General features: G+C 45.9%; 1 protein-coding gene across 1 annotated transcript in view; it reads right to left on the bottom strand.

The window, feature by feature from the left end:
* The window catches only part of LOC126530360 (nephrin-like), a 414009-nt gene that overhangs the window by 159027 nt on the left and 232954 nt on the right, over nucleotides 1-22028 (bottom strand). The window contains exon 3 of the mRNA XM_072288314.1: nucleotides 6203-6467. Within this exon, the coding sequence (XP_072144415.1) occupies nucleotides 6203-6467 (265 nt within the window). The remainder of the gene's footprint in view (nucleotides 1-6202; nucleotides 6468-22028) is intronic.

Raw genomic sequence — 22028 nt, 5'->3', positions numbered from 1 at the left:
CAACGTCCCGGTTGTCCGACGTATGACTTGCCGCAATCTAGGGGTATTTCTTAGACCACCCCTTCAACGCAGTCCCTGAAATGTTTGGCGTGCTGCTTCTGGCAGCCCCGCGGCCCCTCGCGTGTGATCCGGGGGCACAATTGAGCTAACTTGTTGGGAGCGGAAAAGACAACCGGAATGCCATATCTGGTAGCAACCTTCTTGAGGTTATGGCTCACACGGTGCACATAAGGTACTACTTCTGGCTTTACTCGCTCCCTTTCCTTCGAGTGCGTTTTCCCACTCGCAGCGGTAGTTTTCTGCTTCTGTAGGAGGGACTCGACCACGGCATTTAAGACAGACTGAGGGTAGCCTGCTTTTTGAAGTCTCTCAAGTTGATGGGAAAAACTCGCCTGCATTACATGCACACATGACTTGCGCAGAGCCGATTCCAGGCAAAGTAAGGCGATTCCACGCTTCACAGTCTTAGAGTGCGCTGAGTCATATTGTAGCAATTCTTTCTTACCTTGAGGGAGGTACGCACAGCAAACGTGATCACTCTTAAGTGTTAGGTTAAGGTCTAAAAACTGCAACGAACTGTCCTTCGGGAGCTCGTTAGTAAAAGTAAGTCCTTTTGCGTTTGCTCTAAAAACATCCAAAAGCTGCTCAACCATTTCATGGCATGGCAAGGGGCATCTATTGTCAATAACAACTAAAAAATCGTCAATGTATCTAAAAACTTTAAGAACATTAGGATGAGATGAAGTGAAAACACATTGTAGTGGGTGGTCAAAGTAGGATAAAAAGATGTCACATAAAATGGGTGCTACACGTGAACCAATGCAGATGCCCTCTTTCTGCAAAAAAATATGCCATGTTCAAAAGTTACAAAGGTGCGGTTGAGATAAGCTTCCAAGAGGGAAACAAAATTCGAAGCCGACATCTCCATTTTAGACACAAAATTAGCTTCACCACTTTCGTCAATGCACTGTTTAACGGCTTTTAGAAGTTCAGTATGCGGAACCGAGTAAAAAAGGTCATTTACATCAACGGAGAACACATAGCCTATTTCTTGGCTGTCACGGAAATATTCAAAAACTTCATCCGAGTTTCTAATCAAGAAAGGGTTATTGAGTTGAAGAAGCCGTAGGGATTTAAAAAAAAAAAACTGCTGACTTGATATTGCCACGTGTCCCGTTCACTAATAATCGTTCAAATACGGACTTGAGCCCCAGGTTCCAGCACAAGAGCTTCTGGCATGGAATCGGCAAGTCGCAAGAAAAGCACCCCAGGAACAGCGCGAGCGTTGCCTGCTAGATGGTGTAGACAGCCTACAGAGAGCTGCCCCCAAGGCCGGCACTGGTCGACAGGTGCGAATGCTGCAACGTGTGGTGTCTTTTTTCATAGACAATGAACTCTGTCTAATACAGTCCGATAAGGAAGGTGCTTTTGTAGCTCTTCCTAGGCAAACCTTTAACGAAAAAGCATTAGAGGCAATCAAAAAGAATTTTAAGCCTGTAAAAGTCAGCTTATCAAAAGTTACGAAAACCATGACTTCGTTCTGTGAAGAAATTGTTTGTGAAAGATTAGTTAAACAGATCAGAAAGAGTAAAAAAGATTCTCTTCGAGCTTTCTTCAGTGCCAAGACCCATAAGGTTGATGTCCCGTTTCGAACGATTATTAGTGAACGGGACACGTGGCAATATCAAGTCAGCAGTTTTTTTTTTAAATCCCTGCGGCTTCTTCAACTCAATGACCCTTTCTTGACTAGAAGCTCGGATGAAGTTCTTAAATATTTCCGTGACAGCCAAGAAATAGGCTACGTGTTCTCCGTTGATGTAAATTACCTTTGTTACTTGGTTCCGCATACTGAACTTCTAAAAGCCGTTAAACAGTGCATTGACGAAAGTGGTGAAGCTAATTTTGTGTCTAAAATGGAGATGTCGGCTTCGAATTTTGTTTCCCTCTTGGAAGCTTATCTCAACCGCACCTTTGTAACTTTTGAACATGGCATATTTTTGCAGAAAGAGGGCATCTGCATTGGTTCACGTGTAGCACCCATTTTATGTGACATCTTTTTATCCTACTTTGACCACGCACTACAATGTGTTTTCCCTTCATCTCATCCTAATGTTCTTAAAGTTTTTAGATACGTTGACGATTTTTAGTTGTTATTGACAATAGATGCCCCTTGCCATGCCATGAAATGGTTGAGCAGCTTTTGGATGTTTTTAGAGCAAACGCAAAAGGACTTACTTTTACTAACGAGCTTCCGAAGGACAGTTCGTTGCAGTTTTTAGACCTTAACCTAACACTTAAGAGTGATCACGTTTGCTATGCGTACCTCCCTCGAGGTAAAAAAGAATTGCTACAATATGACTCAGCGCACTCTAAGACTGTGAAGCGTGGAATCGCCTTACTTTGCCTGGAATCCGCTCTGCGCAATTCATGTGTGCATGTAATGCAGGCGAGTTTTTCCCATCAACTTGAGAGACTTCAAAAAGCAGGCTACCCTCAGTCTGTCTTAAATGCCGTGGTCGAGTCCCTCCTACAGAAGCAGAAAACTACCGCTGCGAGTGGGGAAACGCACTCGAAGGAAAGGGAGCGAGTAAAGCCAGAAGTAGTACCGTATGTGCACCGTGTGAGCCATAACCTCAAGAAGGTTGCTACCAGATATGGCATTCCGGTTGTCTTTTCCGCTCCCAACAAGTTAGCTCAATTGTGCCCCCGGATCACACGCGAGGCGCCGCGGGGCTGCCAGAAGCAGCACGCCAAACATTTCAGGGACTGCGTTGAAGGGGTGGTCTACGAAATACCCCTAGATTGCGGCAAGTCATACGTCGGACAAACGGGACGTTGCATTAATGACAGACTGAGGGAGCACGCTAATAGCATCGGCAAGAGTGAGAACGCGCATCTTCCTGCGCACTGTAAAGCCTGTCGTTGTAGGCCATGCTTTGAACGAGTATTGATTCTTGGCAGAAGTAGGGACCAAACTGCAAGGGAGTTGTTGGAAGCGTTTTATATTAAAAAGAAAGGGTCTGATTGTGTCAGCGATACATCTATCGTATTATATTCCGCAGAAATGTGCTTCATACAAAGTATGTTATCATGACCACGTTGTTCTGTCACACCTTGGCTCCCTGCGCATGAGCGGAAGTTGTATTTTCTTCTATACGTTGGTTCAGGCTGTCATTAAACAGTTGGTAGTTTGGCGCTTCACTGTCTGCCTTTCTTCTGTCCCTTTTCCAGAAATGTATTTTGCGCCACAAAGTATACCTGGAAAATCTAAGCACCAACTTGCCCAAGAAGAAGTTCTTTTGGGACATCAGGGAAGCGCACCACCATGCTCTGGAAAGAGGGCACATCATCATATTTCAATGGATTCTTGCTCACTGGGGCATCGTCGGCAACAACCTAGCTGACAAGGCTGCCCGGTCTGCCCACGAAGATACCCAGACGCGTTCAATACCTTTGGCGAGGTCGGACGCTGCCAGAGACTTCGCCTACATGCACGCAAAAAGTCGCAAGATCTCTGGAGTTCAAGTGCCTACAATTGCCGATTATATAAACTGGGCCCCACGCTCCCACGACACCAAGCGAATTCCCACGAACCCACGACCCCAAACAAATCGTGCATTAGTACAATACTTGAAGTGCACCAGCTTACGAGACCGTTTATAGTGTCCCTGTGCATAGTGTTTCGCCCACACGCACTCAGTGCTCACTTCCTACCCTTTTCCTCTTTCTATTCCCTTTTCCCACACCCCAAGTGTAGGGTAGCAAACCGGATGCTCTTCTGGTTGACCTCTCTGCCTTTCCTATCCTTGCTTTTTTCTCTCTCTCTCTCTCTCATAATATAGTAGTCATTCCATCGTCGTCATAAAGTCATCATCACGTACACGTCATACCTTCGTCGTGATGCCGCCACGTTCGTTCCATTGTCGTCAGTGTAACTTCGTCATCGGACTCTCGTCATGGCGTCGCCAATGCGTCATCGTCGTCACACAATCGTCGTCAAACCATTGTCATTCCGCTGTCCTCACGCTGTCGCTTTACCGTCGGCACCCCTTCATTCATCTCGTTTCATTGTTGCCATGCCGTCACCGTCATACCGTCCTAGTTCTTCCATCGACGTCTGTCCTTCCTCGTCATTCGACCACAATCGTGTTGTCGCCATTGAGTCGTGATTACGCTGTCTTTGTCATGGCATCGTCATTATCGCATCGTCGTCCAGCAGTTGCTATCATACATTTGTTATCTTGCTATCGTCGTCACTCCAGCTTCATCATCCGACTGTGGTCGTGCCGTCGGCATCACGCCATCGCCGTCATACAGGCTTCTTGACACAGTCGTCGCCACGTCATTGTCGTCAAACGCTCGTCCTCATCCCATTGCACACATACCACTTTTATGCGATTCTCCTTGAGTCGTCGTCAAGAATTATCCCACAGTTGACGTGAAGGCGTCGCGATCATTTAATCGCCGTAATTTTAACTTCGTCATCCAACTCTCATGATGCCGTCGTTGTCTCGCTATCGTCATTACACAATCGCCTTTATAGCATTATCGTCATACTTTCGTCGTCACGCTGTCGTTTTACCGTCGTCATCCCTGCAGTAACGTCATCCGCTGTCGTTATGCAGTGGTGACCACACCACCTGCGTCGATTGAGCGGTGTCATTCTTCGTGGTCCTTTCATCGCACTCGTGCTATCGCCATTCAATCGGGAATATGTGCCGTGGCCATAGCATCGTCGGTGTTGCGTCATCGTCAGACGTTCTCTGTTATGCGTCCGTCATTATGTCATCGTCGTCATGCCATCTCAGTTGTAAATCGTAGGCATTCCAGCTACGTCTTCCTGTAGTCATTACACACTTACTAATATCTTTACCGTTTTGTCATCGCCGTGCTGCTGTCGTCGTCATATCATCGCAATTATTTCTGAATCACGATCTCATTCTCATCACGCCGTCGTCCTCATACCGCCTTTATCGTTCCATCAACTTCATTCCTTTTTGTTATTTTACCGTCGTCTCGTATCGGCATCATGCAGTCGTCGTGGTGTCGCCGTGCTCATGGGCGGCCTTTCCAAGTGAGTGCCTTTGTAAAGTGGGACGACACAGGAGCATGCCGCACGCACATATCCGAAGCAATGGAAGTCTCGGTTTACAATTACCTGTACAGGTCTTAAATAAACGCGACCTAAGAAATACGGCATGTCACAAGGGCGCTATATTGCTTGAATGCTAATGGCATTACCTTCGAGAGTCATCGTGAAATGAGTACTGCCGTAATCCCATTATTTATTTATATGCTCTCATTCCAATGATGGCATTAGAAACAAGAGTGAAAGTTCAATGTGTGTTCAACACCGTAGCATTCAAGGATACGTCATCAGAGTTCTGGTGATGAAGTCGAGCGAGCAGGAGATTTTATTCATATGACGTTTTCGGAACGAACGAATAGTACATGCTGGTGTGACAAAGTTTGAACTTTTGCCGACGGTTGGCGCAGGATAAAACGTAGCAGGGCGGAGAGAATAAGTGTGCAAAATCAGTGCTCGTTGGTGTATGGTAAGCTACCATTTACTTCTCGCCATTAGATCTTCTCTGGGTTGTGACTAACACCTATACAGTTGTGAACTTCTATCGCACGATCCGAATCTCCTCTGGTAACTTGGCGATGCAGACGTGCACTTTCCCAGCAATAAGCAGCTGACCACTGCCCACAAAGTACTTCATTTTATTGTTATAGCAACTTCCGGCGAACTTCCGCAGTCAGCTTCGCCGTGATGGACCGTACAAAGTTCCGTACAAATTTGGGCCATTATCACTTCAGCATAAGGCACCGGAATGCTAGATTTTAATACGCATGTATCCTAAACGGGGTACAAATAATGACATCGGAATCTTTGAGGCGTGCTGATAAGAAGGGTTGCATTTCAAGCGGTGACAGGAATTCTGGCGATGGCAAATGATAACACCAGAGCAAAGTGACTAAGGTTTTCCCTAATAGCCAGCAGCAATGTACTTATCCTGGCTTTTTTTTTCTGAGATTGATGCAATATTTGACTATTTGCACACCGAGTTTCTCGGCGTGGAAATCAAACTGCTTGATAGAACTTCGTGACGGCCTTTTCCTTTCTCGAACACATCGTTCACCGTGGCTTCGCAAACAGCATCAGCAGTCAGTTTCGAATAGGCGGAGTATGTGCACTCACCTCCGGGCGCCGTGCAGAGCAGCGACAGCGACTGGCCGTCGATGGCGGTGACGCTTCCGTTGAGCGGCCGTCCCCGGCTGTCGCGGATGATGACGACGCGCGGCGGCACGACGACCGTGAGGCGCACCAGCCGGTTGAGCGTCTGCGCCTGGCGGAAGTCGACGCGGCACACGTACACCCCTTGCTGGTCGGCCCGCACCGAGGGAAGCACCAGGCCCACGGGACGGAGCGTGAAGCGGGCCTCCCACGCATCGTCCTTCCACACCTGCGAGCACGAGCGGTGCGCCGTGTTTTGCATCCGTTCGTTGATTTATCTCCGAATGGGTCAATCTATCGAACTGCATTTCATTACTAGACGGACGGACTGACTGATTGATTGTTTGAGTGATCCATCGATCGCGTGATTGATGTGATGTATAATTTAGTTGGTTGCTTGATTCAATTTTCGAGCATTTAGTTGTAAAGCAGTCAATTGAGTAACCGACTGATTGGGGCAGATTTATAGATAACGAATTCCACGTATTCATTTACTCCGTGCCCTTTACGTTTGTTTTGGTAATATTCTAATTTAACGATTACTTTCTTTATTCGGTAACGTCCTCTGTAATTCAATTACTTTTGCTTCAGTAACCAATTACATGTAACTGGTTACATTGTTTGACGAAACATGCTATAGAAGGCGACGTGGCTTTGAGTACCTAAATGTGGCAGAACTAAAGTGTCCAAAAGGATGGGAAAAAAATGTACATGGGCTACCTCTGTCCCACAACCAGCGTCCTGCACCTGCGCCTGAACATGGCAAACTTACAGATTTACACTGCTCTATTAGAAGTCACACTACTGCGCTTTTCTCTTTTAATAAATTTGCCTGTCTTTCTGCCTCTCTATCTCTGAATCCTGGAAGCGCTTCTAAAGGGCTTTCACGAGCGCTAAAAGCTGCTACTCAACTCGTGTTTTTTCAGTGCTGTATGGACTTCTTCAAAATAGACAGAAGTTGATGGCTGTTAAACGCGTGTATCTGAATGAGTTTTAATTTACCTAAAGTATATATTATTTAGGCTTGTCTGTGCCACACGGCACAAATGTGCTATCATCAGGTAAATCATATGGCGCCCAACAAGTTCACACGGCTCTTCCGCAGGGCGATGGCCCCTTCGAATGCTGGTGCCAGGGAAGCACCTATGGGCGAGTTTTCAGTTTTCACTCGCGCTATCGGGAGAGCCTTCCCCGATCTGGTGAGCGATGTGTTGGTTTGTTACAACAAAGCCCACCTCTTCATTCAGCGAGTTTTCAGTGTCACTGCAGATGCCACAAGTCAACGAGGGAAGATTGCCGAAGAAAAACTTGAAAATCAAATCTTAGCGAAGATGAACAACATGTGAGAGGCCGCAGAGGAAGCATTGAAAGAGCTACGCCAGCTATCTCTTTTTACTGTATTTATTGCAATGTTATGGAAATCGGCATGAATGTAACGTCAAAGTAACCGACTACTTTTTAGTAATTGTCCAATTACATTCACCGGGGAGTAACTGGTAAACGTAATGAATCACATTTTTTAAAGAAGCAGATTTATTTGTAAACGGTTACTTTTTTTTTTCTGGCATATACAAGCCTGGATCGAGGCGCTCTTGGCCACACTAGGGCAACGAGAAGAATTCGTGAAACGGGGTCTCAGTACGGGCTAGTTGGTATTCCACTGCAAACGTCACTTACAGCGCATACAGAGACGAGGGGACAGACAGAACAACGAAGACAAGCACTTGTTTTCGTCGTTCTTCCCGTACCCTTGTCTATGGGGGCGCTCACGATTCCGTTCGTATTGATTCCGCACATCATACCCTCTTATTGATTGACATAATATGACTAGTGTCTACCTGATAGCGGATTCTGGATGTATTTTTGTCCTTTTATACAAACTGAAGTATAGATAACGGAGTAGTTTTCAGTGCATACAAGCGTAGCCGCAGGCACCCGTCGTGGTGGCGTAGTGGTTTGGGTCTTTCGCTGCTAAGCCCTAGGGTGCGCGATCAAATCCCGGCCGCAGTGACCGCATTTCGATTGGGGCAAAATGCAAAAGCGCCCGTGCATTGGGTGCATGTTCAAGAAACGAAAAGTGGTCAAAATGAAGCTGCCATTGGCGTAGCGCATCTAAGACGGGAAGAAGGGACACAGAAACACAAACTATGGCGCTGCGTGTTTCTGTGTCCATATGTCCTGTCTTAGATGCACAACGCCAAAGGCAGTTACCATGACGCACCAACAAGCCCAACTCACCACCTTAGGAGTCAAAGTTAATCCGCAGCCCCCACTACGGCGCGCGTCGTAGTAAGATTGTGGTATTGGCACTTAACACAGCAGAATTTTATTAATTACCACCGGCATTGCCACGACAACGCCGCGTTGCGAATGTCGAGTCATTCAAATAGGCTTTCTTTTTTTTTTTTTTTTTTTGAAGCACAGTACTGATATTATCAAATACTTGTAAGTCTGAAATCGTGAGGTATTCCTAAAAAGAAAAGAAACGGCGATGGTGACGGCGATGGTGACGGCGACGGTGACGGCAGAAATGCGCTTGGAGTGTCCATATAATTGCTGTCGCAATAAAAAAGAAATAGGGCTTGAGAGAGAGAGACAGACGAGCACAAACAAACCCCGTACGCTAAGGAGCAGTAGGAAGCGGCGTTCTAAATGTCTATCGTGAATATTGAGGTCCATCCATGTTAACGTTTCTAGAAAAAAGGCAAGCCAGCTTCAATCGATGGCCTTGCCGCAGAGCCATTTCACGGAGATAAGCTGCTTCGCTCACTACTGGGAATGGCTTGCTTACTGCGTAAGAGGCGACCCGAAAGTAGTGAAAAATTCTGCTGTGTTTAATTAGAGTGCGATGTCGTGTCGTTAGCTGCCCTGTCACTGAGCAAGTTGTAGCATGCGCAACATTCTGATTTAGGCGAATCTTACTCGCACACTGAGTGGTGGACGATAAAGAAACACAAAAAAAGAAAGTAAGTGTTGTCATTAGGGAGTTCTAAAGGCGCAAGAGGATTAGTATTACGCAAAACCCAAACTCTTCCTCGGTTCTCTTCTATTGTTCTTGCGGGTTTTTTTTTTTTTTTTTTGTTCTAGACATGGCCCCCGATAGCCTGTCCTGGCATAGGGCTCCCTACGCCAGTGGACTTAGGGTATGGACGCAGTGGCAAGGCAGTATCAAAAAGTTAATTGAAGATAATGGGCGGACATCTCGGCATGTACATCGACACTAGATCGATGCACTAGCGATCGTAGGAATAATAAGCAGAACCGAAATTTTTCCAAAATGTGTCCATCTGTTAGTAAACGACTTCATGGTTTCATAAGTAATGTGCTTCCAAACTAATTTATCCTGGTCATTCTTCTGTCACAAGTATTAACCTCAAATACTGTCACATTTTCATCTCATCTGCTTCGAACCCTACCTATCTCGTCGCGCATCCCCACATGTAATAGCTTTTAAACCTCTCGCACCCAATTTTTCTCTGTTAATGACTGTCCTCAGTTTCATTCGTCGTAATTTCTCCTCTGATCCGAGCCATTTAAAACTAGCTCTCTACAAAGCTTTTGTGAGGTCAAAACTCGAATACGGATCATGTACTTGGGAACCCTATTCTACTCTCGTATTCTTCCCTTGGATCAATTCCACATCAATGTGCCACTTTTATTGCACGCAACTTGGCTCGCAACGCAAACGTGTCACCAATCAACCACTCTCGATCTATCTTGCTTAGCAATTAGTGGGAAAGGTGCTCGACTGTGCCTCTATCACAAAATCTGTTCTCATATTCCAAAGCCAAAACGCGAACTCGTCGGTGCCTCTTCATACATTTCCTCCCGCATTGATCACAATGTGAAAGTTTACGTGCCTAGCTGCCGCACACACCAGTGGGCAAATTCCTTCGTACAGAAGACTGCCTCTCACTCGACGCAATTCCCAGCCTCCATCTCCAGCAATCACGACTAGTCTTCATTCAAGACCACCCTTCCTACGGCAATAAAGTGCTAACCACTCCTCTCTGTAACGCCCAAGTGGCCCTGATAGTATTTACATCAATAAATAAAATAAATGAATGTGTGGATGAACGCCCGCGTTTTGCGACACGACTATTTTTACGCAACAGCGTTAAGGGCCCCGTGTCGCAGAAAATGCGACGTCGGCGTCTGGCGTCGGATTTTCTGTCCGCATTTCGAACCACCCATTCCCAGGCCTTCCATGTGGTGCAAGGAAGTTACTGAACTAATTGAATTTCTCAAGCTAAAATAAGTAGAAAAATCGTAAAGAACGACTTACACACAACCAACAGACAAGATAGCGTCCGATTGTAACTTTAAAATACGAGAAAACATGATTCTGTTACGCAAAAAGTCAACCAAACCCCTTTTGAAGCGTTTGTACCATTCATAGACCGGCCACGGCGTCCGCCATCTTCGGGTGCCGGCGAGCGAATATCTCAGAGACCGAGCAGCGGCACGCCCGTTTCTTTAAAACACTTCCAGATGGAGCTCGCCTCCGCCGCATCGCGGCCCACCCAAGAGGCCTCATTTCTACCAGAAAGCCCGCCTTCGTGCATAGCGATCGCCGCGAGCGTTTCCTGGTAAACATTACGGTTACATGCGCTGAAGTTGCCAGGAAGCGTGAGAAGCAGTCAGAGATCTTTGAATGCTGTTGTGTTTCACTCTTAAAGGCGAAGCGTAAGCGTCCTCCAAATTTTTGTCACGTCACGGTCAGCAGCTGGATTGTGAGCCCACTAAAACCTTGCATATTACAAGCAAAGGGGAAAATCGAGTCTCAAGCATCCATCACTCTCTGTCACTAGTAAGTTGACTATCTAGCAAGCACAAGCAGAGTACCTTGAGTTGAACATTTTTCTGTTGCCCGCTAGCGACCGTTATGCCTTCCTACATTGCAATCAACCTAATTTCGTTTACATACATGCTAATTTCTAATACAAAATAAGTGGAGAGTCAGCGCATGTGTATTTATTACGTTCTTCTGTTGTTGCACCAGTAGAGCTGCTGCCTTGCAATGAACGTGCAACAAACCATCCAGGTTTCCGTTCTGATCATCCGATTTACTATCCTCCTGCGTGCTTCAATAAAAGCGGCGACGATATTGCCCGCCATAATAGTGCCCACATGTAATATTTGTCGTTTTTTACAGCGAAGCCGTTACCCTCTAGTTGGTCTGAATTTTTCGTGGGCTCGCTCTGGGCTCACCCAAAACCAGTACCGTCACCTAGCAGCTGCGGCGATCATACAGACTTCAAACGGCAGCTTGAAAAGGGCTTTGTCTTTGAGTTCACGCGCAACAGAAATGTATTTTCTCGTATATTCGGATTGCACTCCGTAGCTGTCGTGTCTGCAGCTTGTATGTGAGTCTCACTTTAAGAATTCTGTGACGCACTCTACTTTGAAACATTCAATTCGTTCAGTAAGGCACTTGCGCTTGCCGGAGAGCCTAGAAGAATGAGGACGTACGCGGCACTTTCGCACACGTGCGTTCTCGCGTGACGTACCTCCCTTGTGGGGATGCTGTTTTTTTTAATGATGCAACGTCGGCCACAGATTCGCTGTACATCACGTTCACAGGGTGGAATGAAGGCAGATTATTTATTACTACATATCCCCTCTTCCATACGGACAGAACATCGGTTATATTCTGCTGTTTTTCACGTGTACCACTGAATCGAAGTGTATACCGTTTTCACTGTATACGTACGGCCTAACAGTTCATCACTTGCTGTGTTTCATGTTCCCTGACGCTGTTGACCGCTGCTGTAATTAGGGGATGCTTATTTTAACTGCTTAGCAAACTTCTGAGTAACGCAGTAAATTACATTGGCTACACTACGGTTTTTGCTGCAGACTGTGCCTTCTCTTTAAATAGGTGATGCTAGTTTGGCGTGAATGGGCGTTGCCTCTGCTAGTTTCTCTACCATAACCTGAGTTAGTGTTCGAGAACTTGCTGGCGTTTTATTAACGATGCAAGTTTACCCAGTAGCCAACCATGCACGAGGCGAAAGATGCCGTGCTGTTGATGGCTACATTTCTCTATCTGAGAAAGCCACGCGCGTCATTTGTTATGGCAGTCGGGCTAGCTGGCGCGATAACTTGGCGTAATCAACACCTGCACAGAGCTCCTAAACAGCACACGTTCACGGTCAAAATCAGTGATGGCAGTTTGCAACAATTACGCAGAGACGGTTAAGGCTGAAGCAGGCGCCAGACACATTTTAACGAGACAGCATTATATGGCCCGTTAAGCGAAAACATGTCGTGACTGAATCATGGCACCGAAAATGGCCGACGGCGCAAAGAGACCGACACGCTAAGGAATAGTCCTACTGACGTCTAATTTCTCAGGGAGGTACCTGAAAACAAAGAAGAAAAAAACGGCTTTGCAAAAAAAGTTTGGTCAACTCTAGCCTGTGTAGAAATGGAACCCGGGCGTCTGAAGTGCGTGACGTGCACCCTTCCCCAAAGCTACAGCGGCTAGACGGCTCTGGTTGTCTAAAGAGAGAGAGAATGGAGGAAGTAAATGCAAGGGTGTTAACCAGACTTTATTTGCTGCCCTACACGTGGGGAAGAACGAGAGAGAGAGGACACAAGTCTTAATCGCACTTTCACATGCCCTGAACATGGTGCAGCATATCTAAAATCGGGCGCTCATATCTGTCGCCTTCAGGTACTGCATAAAAGCTCGAATTGCTTCCTGGGTTGATAAGCTGCGTGGTAAAGCTCCTGAGACCTTTGCTTCTGTGAATGGCCTATCGCCCAGCCTATTCAAGGCACATTGGGCAGCCTGGCGCTGCTTATTGAACCAAATACAGTCGCGCAGAAGATGACCAATGGTCTCTTCACACTTGCACTTAGCGCACGCGATTGAGTCTGGCATTCAAATGCGGTAGTTGTAGCAGTTATTGAAGGCTCATCCTGTCCACAGTCTACACAGCAGTGTTGGGTCACGTCGTGGAAACTTTGGTGGTAACTGCAGCTGCTATCGAGGCTGTGTAATCGACGGTTGGAGTTCCGCGGAGTATACGAGCAACTCAGCGTGATGGTGCGCACGAGATTGCGAAACACTCTTACAGGGTCTGCTCCCGACAAAGGTACAAGTAGTGTCGACGCTCCGGCCTGAGCACGACAGGCAGCGTTAACAGCGAGGTGATTACCAACGACGCCACAATACTCCGGCTGCCACTGAAAGATTTTATCATCTCCTAGCTCCAACTAGAAAACAAAAAATCATGAGCCGTTCCACTCTGTGAAGGTGGTTGACAAGCGAAGCTGTTTAGCACACGACATGCAGCTGACACAATTTTGAACAAAGGTACGAACTCATTTATTCTCTTGATCGCTGGTCATTATTTCACTCGCAACTGCAATCCTATTCCTCGATACTGTCAAATCGATGCCGGTACGCCGCTGGGGCGGTCGAGTGGGCCGGATCAGTGTAGCATCGCAACGGATATGTCTGCAACACAGAACGCGTAAACCGCTCCCTTTTCGGTACCAACACATCCACATTGAGATCTCCGACGACAGCAGGGCTGGTGCCATCGCAGCTAATTCACGCGAAGTCAGTAGCCTCTGCCTTACGGGGCTATGAACCATAGCATTTTTTGCTTGCTTGCGGGAGCATGAATGCCTACGGGGTTATGAGCCATTGACGATGATAGTTTTTGTGCACGGAGAACAAAAATGCACGGAACCCTAGCAATATGCACCTTGGCTGTAAAACGACGGAAAGGCTCAAAGCACTACACTACTGTTCTATTTGCTACCACTTAATAGAGTGTCATGACGTGTATAGAAACTACACAAGTTCTGAGAATTATCTACTAATGCGTAAGCATTGTTTGACTCGGCTGTGGCTTAAGAGGAAGCTTTAGCTCGGGCCCAACTCCGACGCGGCCAATTCAAATACATGTAAAACGCAAAAACGTTTTTCTGAGACAACGCCTGAACCGATTTTATTGAAATTTATTGCATTTGAGTGAAAAAGTGAAATTCTAATGACAGTTAGAAGTGGAATTTCAATTTAGATTCTTAATTCTGTCACAAAAATTTTGAAATATTGGAAAGTTTGAAAGATTAGAAGAACGAAGTTCCCAAATTCATAGGTCTACATTAAGAACAGATATCGCGGTTCTGTAAACGGCATCCATTCGATCATTGAAAGCAGACAAATTCGATGCGTCATTTTATATCTTACGTGAATTTGTTACGTTGTTTACAAGGGTTCTGCAAAAGCTGTGTTTCTATATTACTAATTTTTTTGAGATTCATGTCTAACACACCAATGCTGTCCGCTTTAGATGTACTATTACATGCCATTCCCAGAATTGGATTATCATTTTTTGTAGCTGTGTTACAGAGTTGCACATTTGATAGTTTCGGTTATCGATTTTTTTATTTTTGTCAATCTTTAATAGAACATTACCGATCTAAATAAAAAATTCACAACCAACAGTCATTACATTGAAAGGTATTCTTTTAAATGTAACAAACCTCGTCAAATTTGGTGTAGTGGTTGCCGAGAAAAACGAACTCTCCTTTTAGATGTATTTAGATAGGAGCACCCGAGCTAAAACTTCCTCTTAAATATTGCTTAGTTTTGCTTACTTGCTTTTCCTAGCTTATGGTAGTCTACAAATAATGAAGAGAAAACCACTCCAACGTCGCGGCTATTCGCGACCTCTACCCCCAACAAACCTGACTATATTTGCCCTCGCGTAGTCACAGCAAGCAAAACAAGGCGAGATTGTCGAAAGAAGCACCGTTGGCACTACCTAAACTGCACCATTGACCTTCACCTGCTGCAAAACCTATATCGGTCAAACAGGAAGGTTTGTGAATGACATATTTAGCGAGCACGTCTTGAATAATAAAAATACGGAAAGAACGCATTTGGCAGATCACGTGAACTCTTGCGGAAAATGTGAGGCATTATTTCGTGACGGATATGTTCTAGGTAAAAGTCACAGTGAGCAGCTCCGCCTAATAATGGAAGCATATAACATAAAAAAGATGGACGAAGGTTGCATCAGTAAGCCTTCGTTAAGTCTGTACACAGGAGGGTTTGCATACCTCGACGGGCATGTGAATTAGTCAGGTATTTCTTATACATATATTCACACCTTGTATTGTTTCCATAATCGCATCTGCGCATGCCCCTGTCCCATATGTTTAATGTCGACGTCGTCGAATAAACAATTCAAAGTAGCGCCTGCCCTGTGTATTTCCGTCCTTTTGTGCCATGTCTCTTGCTGGCGCTTTAAAAATATTTGTCAAATGTACACCAACTAGGTCCACAGAAAGTTCTTCTATAAAGAAATCTGGATGGCACAAAAACATATCCTGTATAGTAGACTGAATACCAAAATAGTTTATTATGCGTGGAACTAATGACCGCAGAAAGCATCCTGGCTCACTTTGAATTCGCCACGGAGACGGGCATCCTATGCAATATTTCACACCGCATGAACCACCTGTCCTCCTTCGTTATTTGCTAATTTCTCCTACCGTCATATGGTGAACGCCACCCCCCCCCCCCTTTTTTTTTTCCTTATTGTGCTCCTACCATCCCTCCCGCACTCAGGCGAATAAGTTATGCTGAGCAAATTGTTAATTATTTATTAATTAATTATGCACAATTTCGAATGACTACTCTATGTTTTATTGAGCACGTACAGTACGCGGTGACCACGTGTCGGGAATTAGTGCATTTCTTGCTCACTAAATAGACGAATGCACTAGCACAGCGCGCGAGTTTTCAGAGCATGCTAATGCGCAGTTGAGAAGACCCTCGCGCAATCAACGACTCGAGTTCTGCCGTCAACCCCAGCGCTGCAATTTCTTGAGACGCATTGCGGTTATGCGATCGATGTTTCGCTCGTATATTTCTAAACGCGCCGAACGGCGAGAGGTGACAGCAAATATTGACGGTATATAGCCTCGACACGCAGGCGAGCTGCACGTCTCTGCATAAGCAAGCAGGCCCATGCTCTTCTGTTGCCCGAAGTCGCGGTCCACACTGGCTGCGAAATTGTCTCCCCTGCATCATTGCCCTCGAGATTGGCTATTTCGCACAACCTTGCGACACTCGATTTGGCAAGGCGGCGACGCAAATCCTAGAACTCCTCTGCCAGCTTTCGCCACGTTCAGACGGGTATTTCGGCTACCACGAACAACATTTGTTCCTGTGGTGACGTCCATTAATTGTTGCTCAATGTACGCTTATTGTACGTCGTCCGGGCTGCAGTTTATTTCTTACATATAAGGCACTACAAAGTCTGATTGGGAGCGTATGGAAAAAGCTGAGTTCGAGCAGCTTCTCCGTCTGCCCGAATCCTTATATTAGAGTAATTACACCATGACAGGCAAGCGCGACTCGCAAACAGAATACGAGAACATATCTTATGCCGTGAAGATTTCTAATTTAGGATAAAAGAAAACGCAGCGCACGCATGTCGGAAAGGGGCTAAAAACCTGGGTGAGTTGGACCACCCGCATCTTAACGAAAGCAAAGCGAAAGTGAACCCTATTTATAAATGCGCGAGGAAAAAAAGAATACCATACAAAGGAAACAGGCGCTGACTCGCGCTTGCTTTACGATGAGTGACAGACAGACGAGGAAACCCATGAGAGTGGCAGTGTTTTCGGGCGCGGGTCTCTAACTGTGGACTCATCGCGTGTCACGGCGCCTTCAAAACCTACTGTCACTAATGCAAGAACGAAATGATGGCGACACCGTTTCGTTGCACCAAATTCACGAAACGATTTTTCCGGTTTGCGTCTCCTCATACGACGTGTACGTCGCCTTTCTTGTGAGCAAAACTGGCGCAGAATACTCGCGAACGCTGTGTTAATCTGACCTCACCGTGGAAAATTTGAGCAGAAGTAAGACTGCGCTTTAGCTGGGAGATTCATGTATATCTGGCACTTTCGGCAATGCTCTTGCTTGGGTAATGCTTGGGTAATGCTTCATTTAGCTAGTAACATGATGCCCGTCATGTAATACCACTACAGCGCCTGTGACAGCTGAAATAAAACGCAACTCGCCAACTTGGCGAGCGCCAGGTAACCGGGCTGTAGACATACGAGCGCTTTCAATCGCGATTTGAGTAGAAGATTAATTGAATTCTCGAGCACCACTGGCTTTTATCTGCGAGCTCACAAAAGTGGGCTAATTAGGCACGACGACTTCAAATGAAATTCAGTTTTATGGTCATTACAGCGAACGTGCGATCGTGGTCTTTCACGAGTCATCGGATCTTCTTTAGCCGCCCCTCAAGTCACGAATAATTCTCGACTGTCTATACATGCGTGAAGCTTAATTTTACGCCAGGGTGCTTGAGACTCCTCTGAAAGCAAATCAAGGTGGCAGAAAGACTGGTGCATTTTATGAGTCGTCAAATTAGAAGGTAAATAAATATTTGCATATTGTAAAGTCCGTCATGCTACGTTTCTTCACAAAAGGATTGAATCACCCGCTCGAATTACATGCAAAGGTTATTTATTGGCGGAAAGTGTTTCAAGAAAGAAAAAAAAAATATTTCAGGGTCGCTACCGACATGCCCTACATCAAACGTCACGTAAAACACGGCAACGCCTTCCCAAATGCGGGGCTCTGTAACGATACATATAAGTGAGAAGTAAAATGGAAGTAAGATAGGTTAGCAGAATGTTCAAGTTATCCTACGCTTAATGATTGTGGTCTATTCATTCCTACCAATGCACAAAAATGGCAAAAATAGGTCGCGTCCACCAATATGGACGCCGTGACTAAAGGGTTTGATCAAATGGAGCTCAAATATTCCACATGATAACAGGCTTTCTTGGTGCCTCAGCAGGCGGAAGGGGGCGCATAGGGACGGATGATTTGGGACCGCGGACGTCGTAGCGTTCTCGTTCAAGGCGGAAGCGTGGTCCCTTCGATGGCAGCGAAACAGCTGCCAGCACTCCGTGCTATGAAATTGCCTTCTCTGCTAACTGCGCTCCTGTGCACAACCGTAGTTCTATCATTCCAGCAAGAAACGGCGCTTTCAGCAATGATAGATGAACTAGGACGACGGTGTTTTTGACTCCAGGCACAAGGTTTCGTTGCTTTGTTTGTTCCTAGTCAGCGTAATTTTCGTCACCTGAAGTGTCGCCCATGCCACTCGTAGCCCATCCTGCGTCTGATGCCATAACAAACAACAACAGCCGGCGGACCTAACCGCGGAGGCAAGCCGGCCATTCTCCGCTCAAGAAGCGCCTATATACATATATATATATATATATATATATATATATATATATATATATATATATATATATATATGTATATAAAATTGTGACCCACGACAATGCGTCTGTTAAATGCTACTGGACGTAAGCTAAGTTCACACCACTTAAGAGCAATTTTCAGCTAGGGGTCCTCTGGTTTTGTTATTAAAATACATGCATAACGCAGAAATGCTTTAAGAAGAGAGCCGCTCGACTGATTTGAAGGGATTTGTTTTACTTGAGAGAAAAAGCTAGATTAAAAAGCTATACAAAGCAGAATTTTGATTTCGCACTAGAAGGTCATCCCGAAAATTGGCGAATATAGGTAAGAACAAGAATTCGACCACAAGGTTTCCACATCCATAACTCTGCGCCCAAGAAACAGATGTCGCAGGTCTACAAACTGCATCTGTCAGATTGTATAAAGCCTGCACATTTGACCACAAAAACTTACCATTTGCGTGAAATTGTTACAACGCTTACAACGACATAGCGAACGCCCTGTTCAGAAATTGGTTATATATTTTAGAGTTTTGTTTAATACATTAATTTCTTGGGCTTTAGACGTCTCAAAGGTGAAGTTTACCGAAAAGTTTTGTTTTTATTACTTACCTAGCGTTGGAAACAATGTGCTCGATGTTTCTGTGTTCCTTTTTTTCCTCAATTTGCAATTGTAACCATTTCTTTTTAGGATTGACAGCCTCAATAGAAATTTCCCTTCTGTAGCTACTAGGTTTAAACTTTTGTTCTTTTAAATGCAAAATATTTAATCAAATTTGGCGCTGTAATTGCGGAGAAGAACGATTTCTCCGTCACCAAATATTTATATACAAGCTTCATTCCAAGAACTTCAAGAGAAGCAGGAAACACCTCCCTTCTTAATGTCCAGTGTTATCGCGTAAGATAGCAATGAGGTACGCACCAGCGCGAAGAGCGCCTCGACGTTGAATTGAGTGCTTCAACCGTGACTCAGCCGATGACCCGTTCAAACACAGGTCCTAGAACGTGCATTTACCTTACTTCGCTATTTTCTTCATTATTTTTCTTTTTGTTCACGTGACTCGTTTTGATGAAGGCAGCAAGAGCAGTTGCTCTGGCTCTCCCCGTGACCCCCCCCTGCCAGCGAAGCGAGTCCAAATTAATTTAGACCGACTGTAGACTTTCCAAAGTGGTCTTATATATCGATAGGTAATGCTTCTTTCTATCATGTCTTCTAGTTCTTTATTATGTTTTTTTTTGGCTCCTGCAAACAAAGTTTTCACTCGGGCAGCGAGGATTTCTCTCCCATGATCTGTCGATCGACCGCTCGATGCTTCGGCCGCTGATCCACCTTAGTGCCCAATGGAAAACCGATGCGTCCGTGAGGCCAGTAACCGTGGTGGCAGGCTTTATACCGATCTACCCTGGGAACCGTGGAAAGGATTTTTTTTTTCCTGCGTGTGATTATTTCTTTTCCTACAGCGCAAAAATTGCAGGCGAAGGAACGACGTGATTTTGATAGATTGCCTCCTTTTTTCCATTAGCCGGACCTACGTTGAACGACCGGCGGCCAATCGCCCCGTTTCTTCTTTATTTTTTCTTCTTCATACCACTTCTGTGCAGTGAACAAAAACAAAATAAATGTTGAAGACCTTCCGGCTGGCTCTCTCAACCCCCCTTCTCTAAGCGATCAGTTTGTTTTTCGGGAAGCGCCGTAGGCGGGTCGAGTTAACGAAGACAAAACCGGACATACCTATTCCATTGTAGCCAGCGCACGTAGGAAACTGTTTGGTGGGACATGCGCAGAACATGACATTGGCCCTAACGCTTTTCCCTCGACGCAAATTTTATTTCCTTTCTTTTCTGTCTTTTTTTGCCTTATGGCTGGCACACCTGACTGGAGTGCATTGCGCTGTTCAGATAGAACACAAAGAGACAGTATGCGACCGGGACATCAGTGAGCGATCTCAGTGGAATCCATTTGTTCATTTCTTTTTACCTGCCCGTTGTGTCCTTCTTTTAGTTTATTTATTTTCTTCCTACACCTTGCTTTTATCTTCTAGTCGAGGAGTTGCCCATACGTGGTGATTGCGCGTGGATGGAGATGGCCAGCTCTTCTAAGTGCTTTCCTTGTGCAGTCTTCGGACCTATGAACCTATTACAATAAACAATGAGCACAATGCGGAAACTTTATTTTTATGCTGATGTACCACTGTATTCCCTTTTCGATAGATGTATCCCCTTTCAAATTAAGTGCCGGGTTTACTCGTTACAACTTTCTTTTGTAGTACAGCTCCATATTTACTAATTACGCATTTTGAATACTTCTCCGCTGCACTTAGTTTACAATGCGAAATTTGATTCACTTCTTTATTTCCCTTTTGTGCAGTTTGACGGGGGGTGGTGTTCTTAAAGTCAATCGAGGTGCGCTTTTAACCACTTATATTGTTATGAGCCCGTTATGAGCTTATTAAACGCACACTAAAGAGAAGCATCGAATCAGTTTAGACTCATAAAGCGTTCTTGCAGAACTCTACTTTCGTTCCCTTTGCCACAAAGCTTTCATTATTAGAAGAGAATTTGTTAGTCAAAGTAAACTTTTTTTTAACAACAGCACGGGAACGTCAACGTTACCATCGTCTATTTCAAAGTGTTTTTGTTTGTTTTTGGATTTGGCGAGTCAGTAGAAGAAGAAACTTTAGTAAAGAATAGTCCGGCAGTTCTTGATGTGGTGGCCTCAGGTGACGGCTCGAAGTTCTTGGACTCGAGCGGCATCTTTGGCTTGCCGGACGGCCCAGAGCTGGTCTGCCAGCTCTGAACTTCTGATAGCCGCCTCCCAGCGGCGGCGACGCCTACGGAGAAGGTCCCCGGCGGCCCCCGCATCCGGGGCGGCGTCGGGAAGAACGGAGCTCGAGCCTTCTCCTACTCTGGCAACAGCCGCGATTCTAGACGCGTCGCCAACGGAGCTGCTTTGATTACCGTTGTTGCCGGCACACTCCCAGAGCATGTGTCGCAGCGTTGCTCTGTGTCCGCATGTTTTACACGCGTCTGTTGGATACAAACTCGGATAGCAGTGGTGTAGGATAGCGGGGCTAGGGTAGGTGTGTGTCTGGAGCAAGCGTAATGTTACGGCCTCGTTCCTGTTCAATTTATCGTGCGGTGGCGGGAATGTGCGTCTTTCAAGTCTGTAGTGTTGGGTGAGGTCTCTGAACGTGGTTAGGCGATCGCCCCACGCCCAGTGTGTTTCTTGTTGCTGTGTTTCTGTTGTAGTGTCCCGATCCGGCAGATCCGATGCCCCGCTCTCGGGGGCGGAGGCGGCCACATAATCAGAGGCGGCTCGGCGTGTGAGACCTCGAGCCGTGGCGTGGGCCGCCTCGTTTCCCGCGAGCGGAACATCGGTGTGTGCCGGGGTCCAGAGGAGGAAGACCGTAGAATTTTGGGGTTGCGAGGGCGAGTCGCCGTCGTCAGAAATTTGGAGTATGCGGGCCGCTTCCCGCGAGACACGACCACGCGCGAAGCCACGGATTGCCGCCTGCGAGTCGCTGAT

Source organism: Dermacentor andersoni, chromosome 5 (genome assembly GCF_023375885.2).
Source record: "Dermacentor andersoni chromosome 5, qqDerAnde1_hic_scaffold, whole genome shotgun sequence".
NCBI lineage: Eukaryota > Metazoa > Arthropoda > Arachnida > Ixodida > Ixodidae > Dermacentor > Dermacentor andersoni.
Note: the sequence above shows the minus strand (reverse complement) of the source record. Positions and strands in the feature narration are given on the sequence as shown.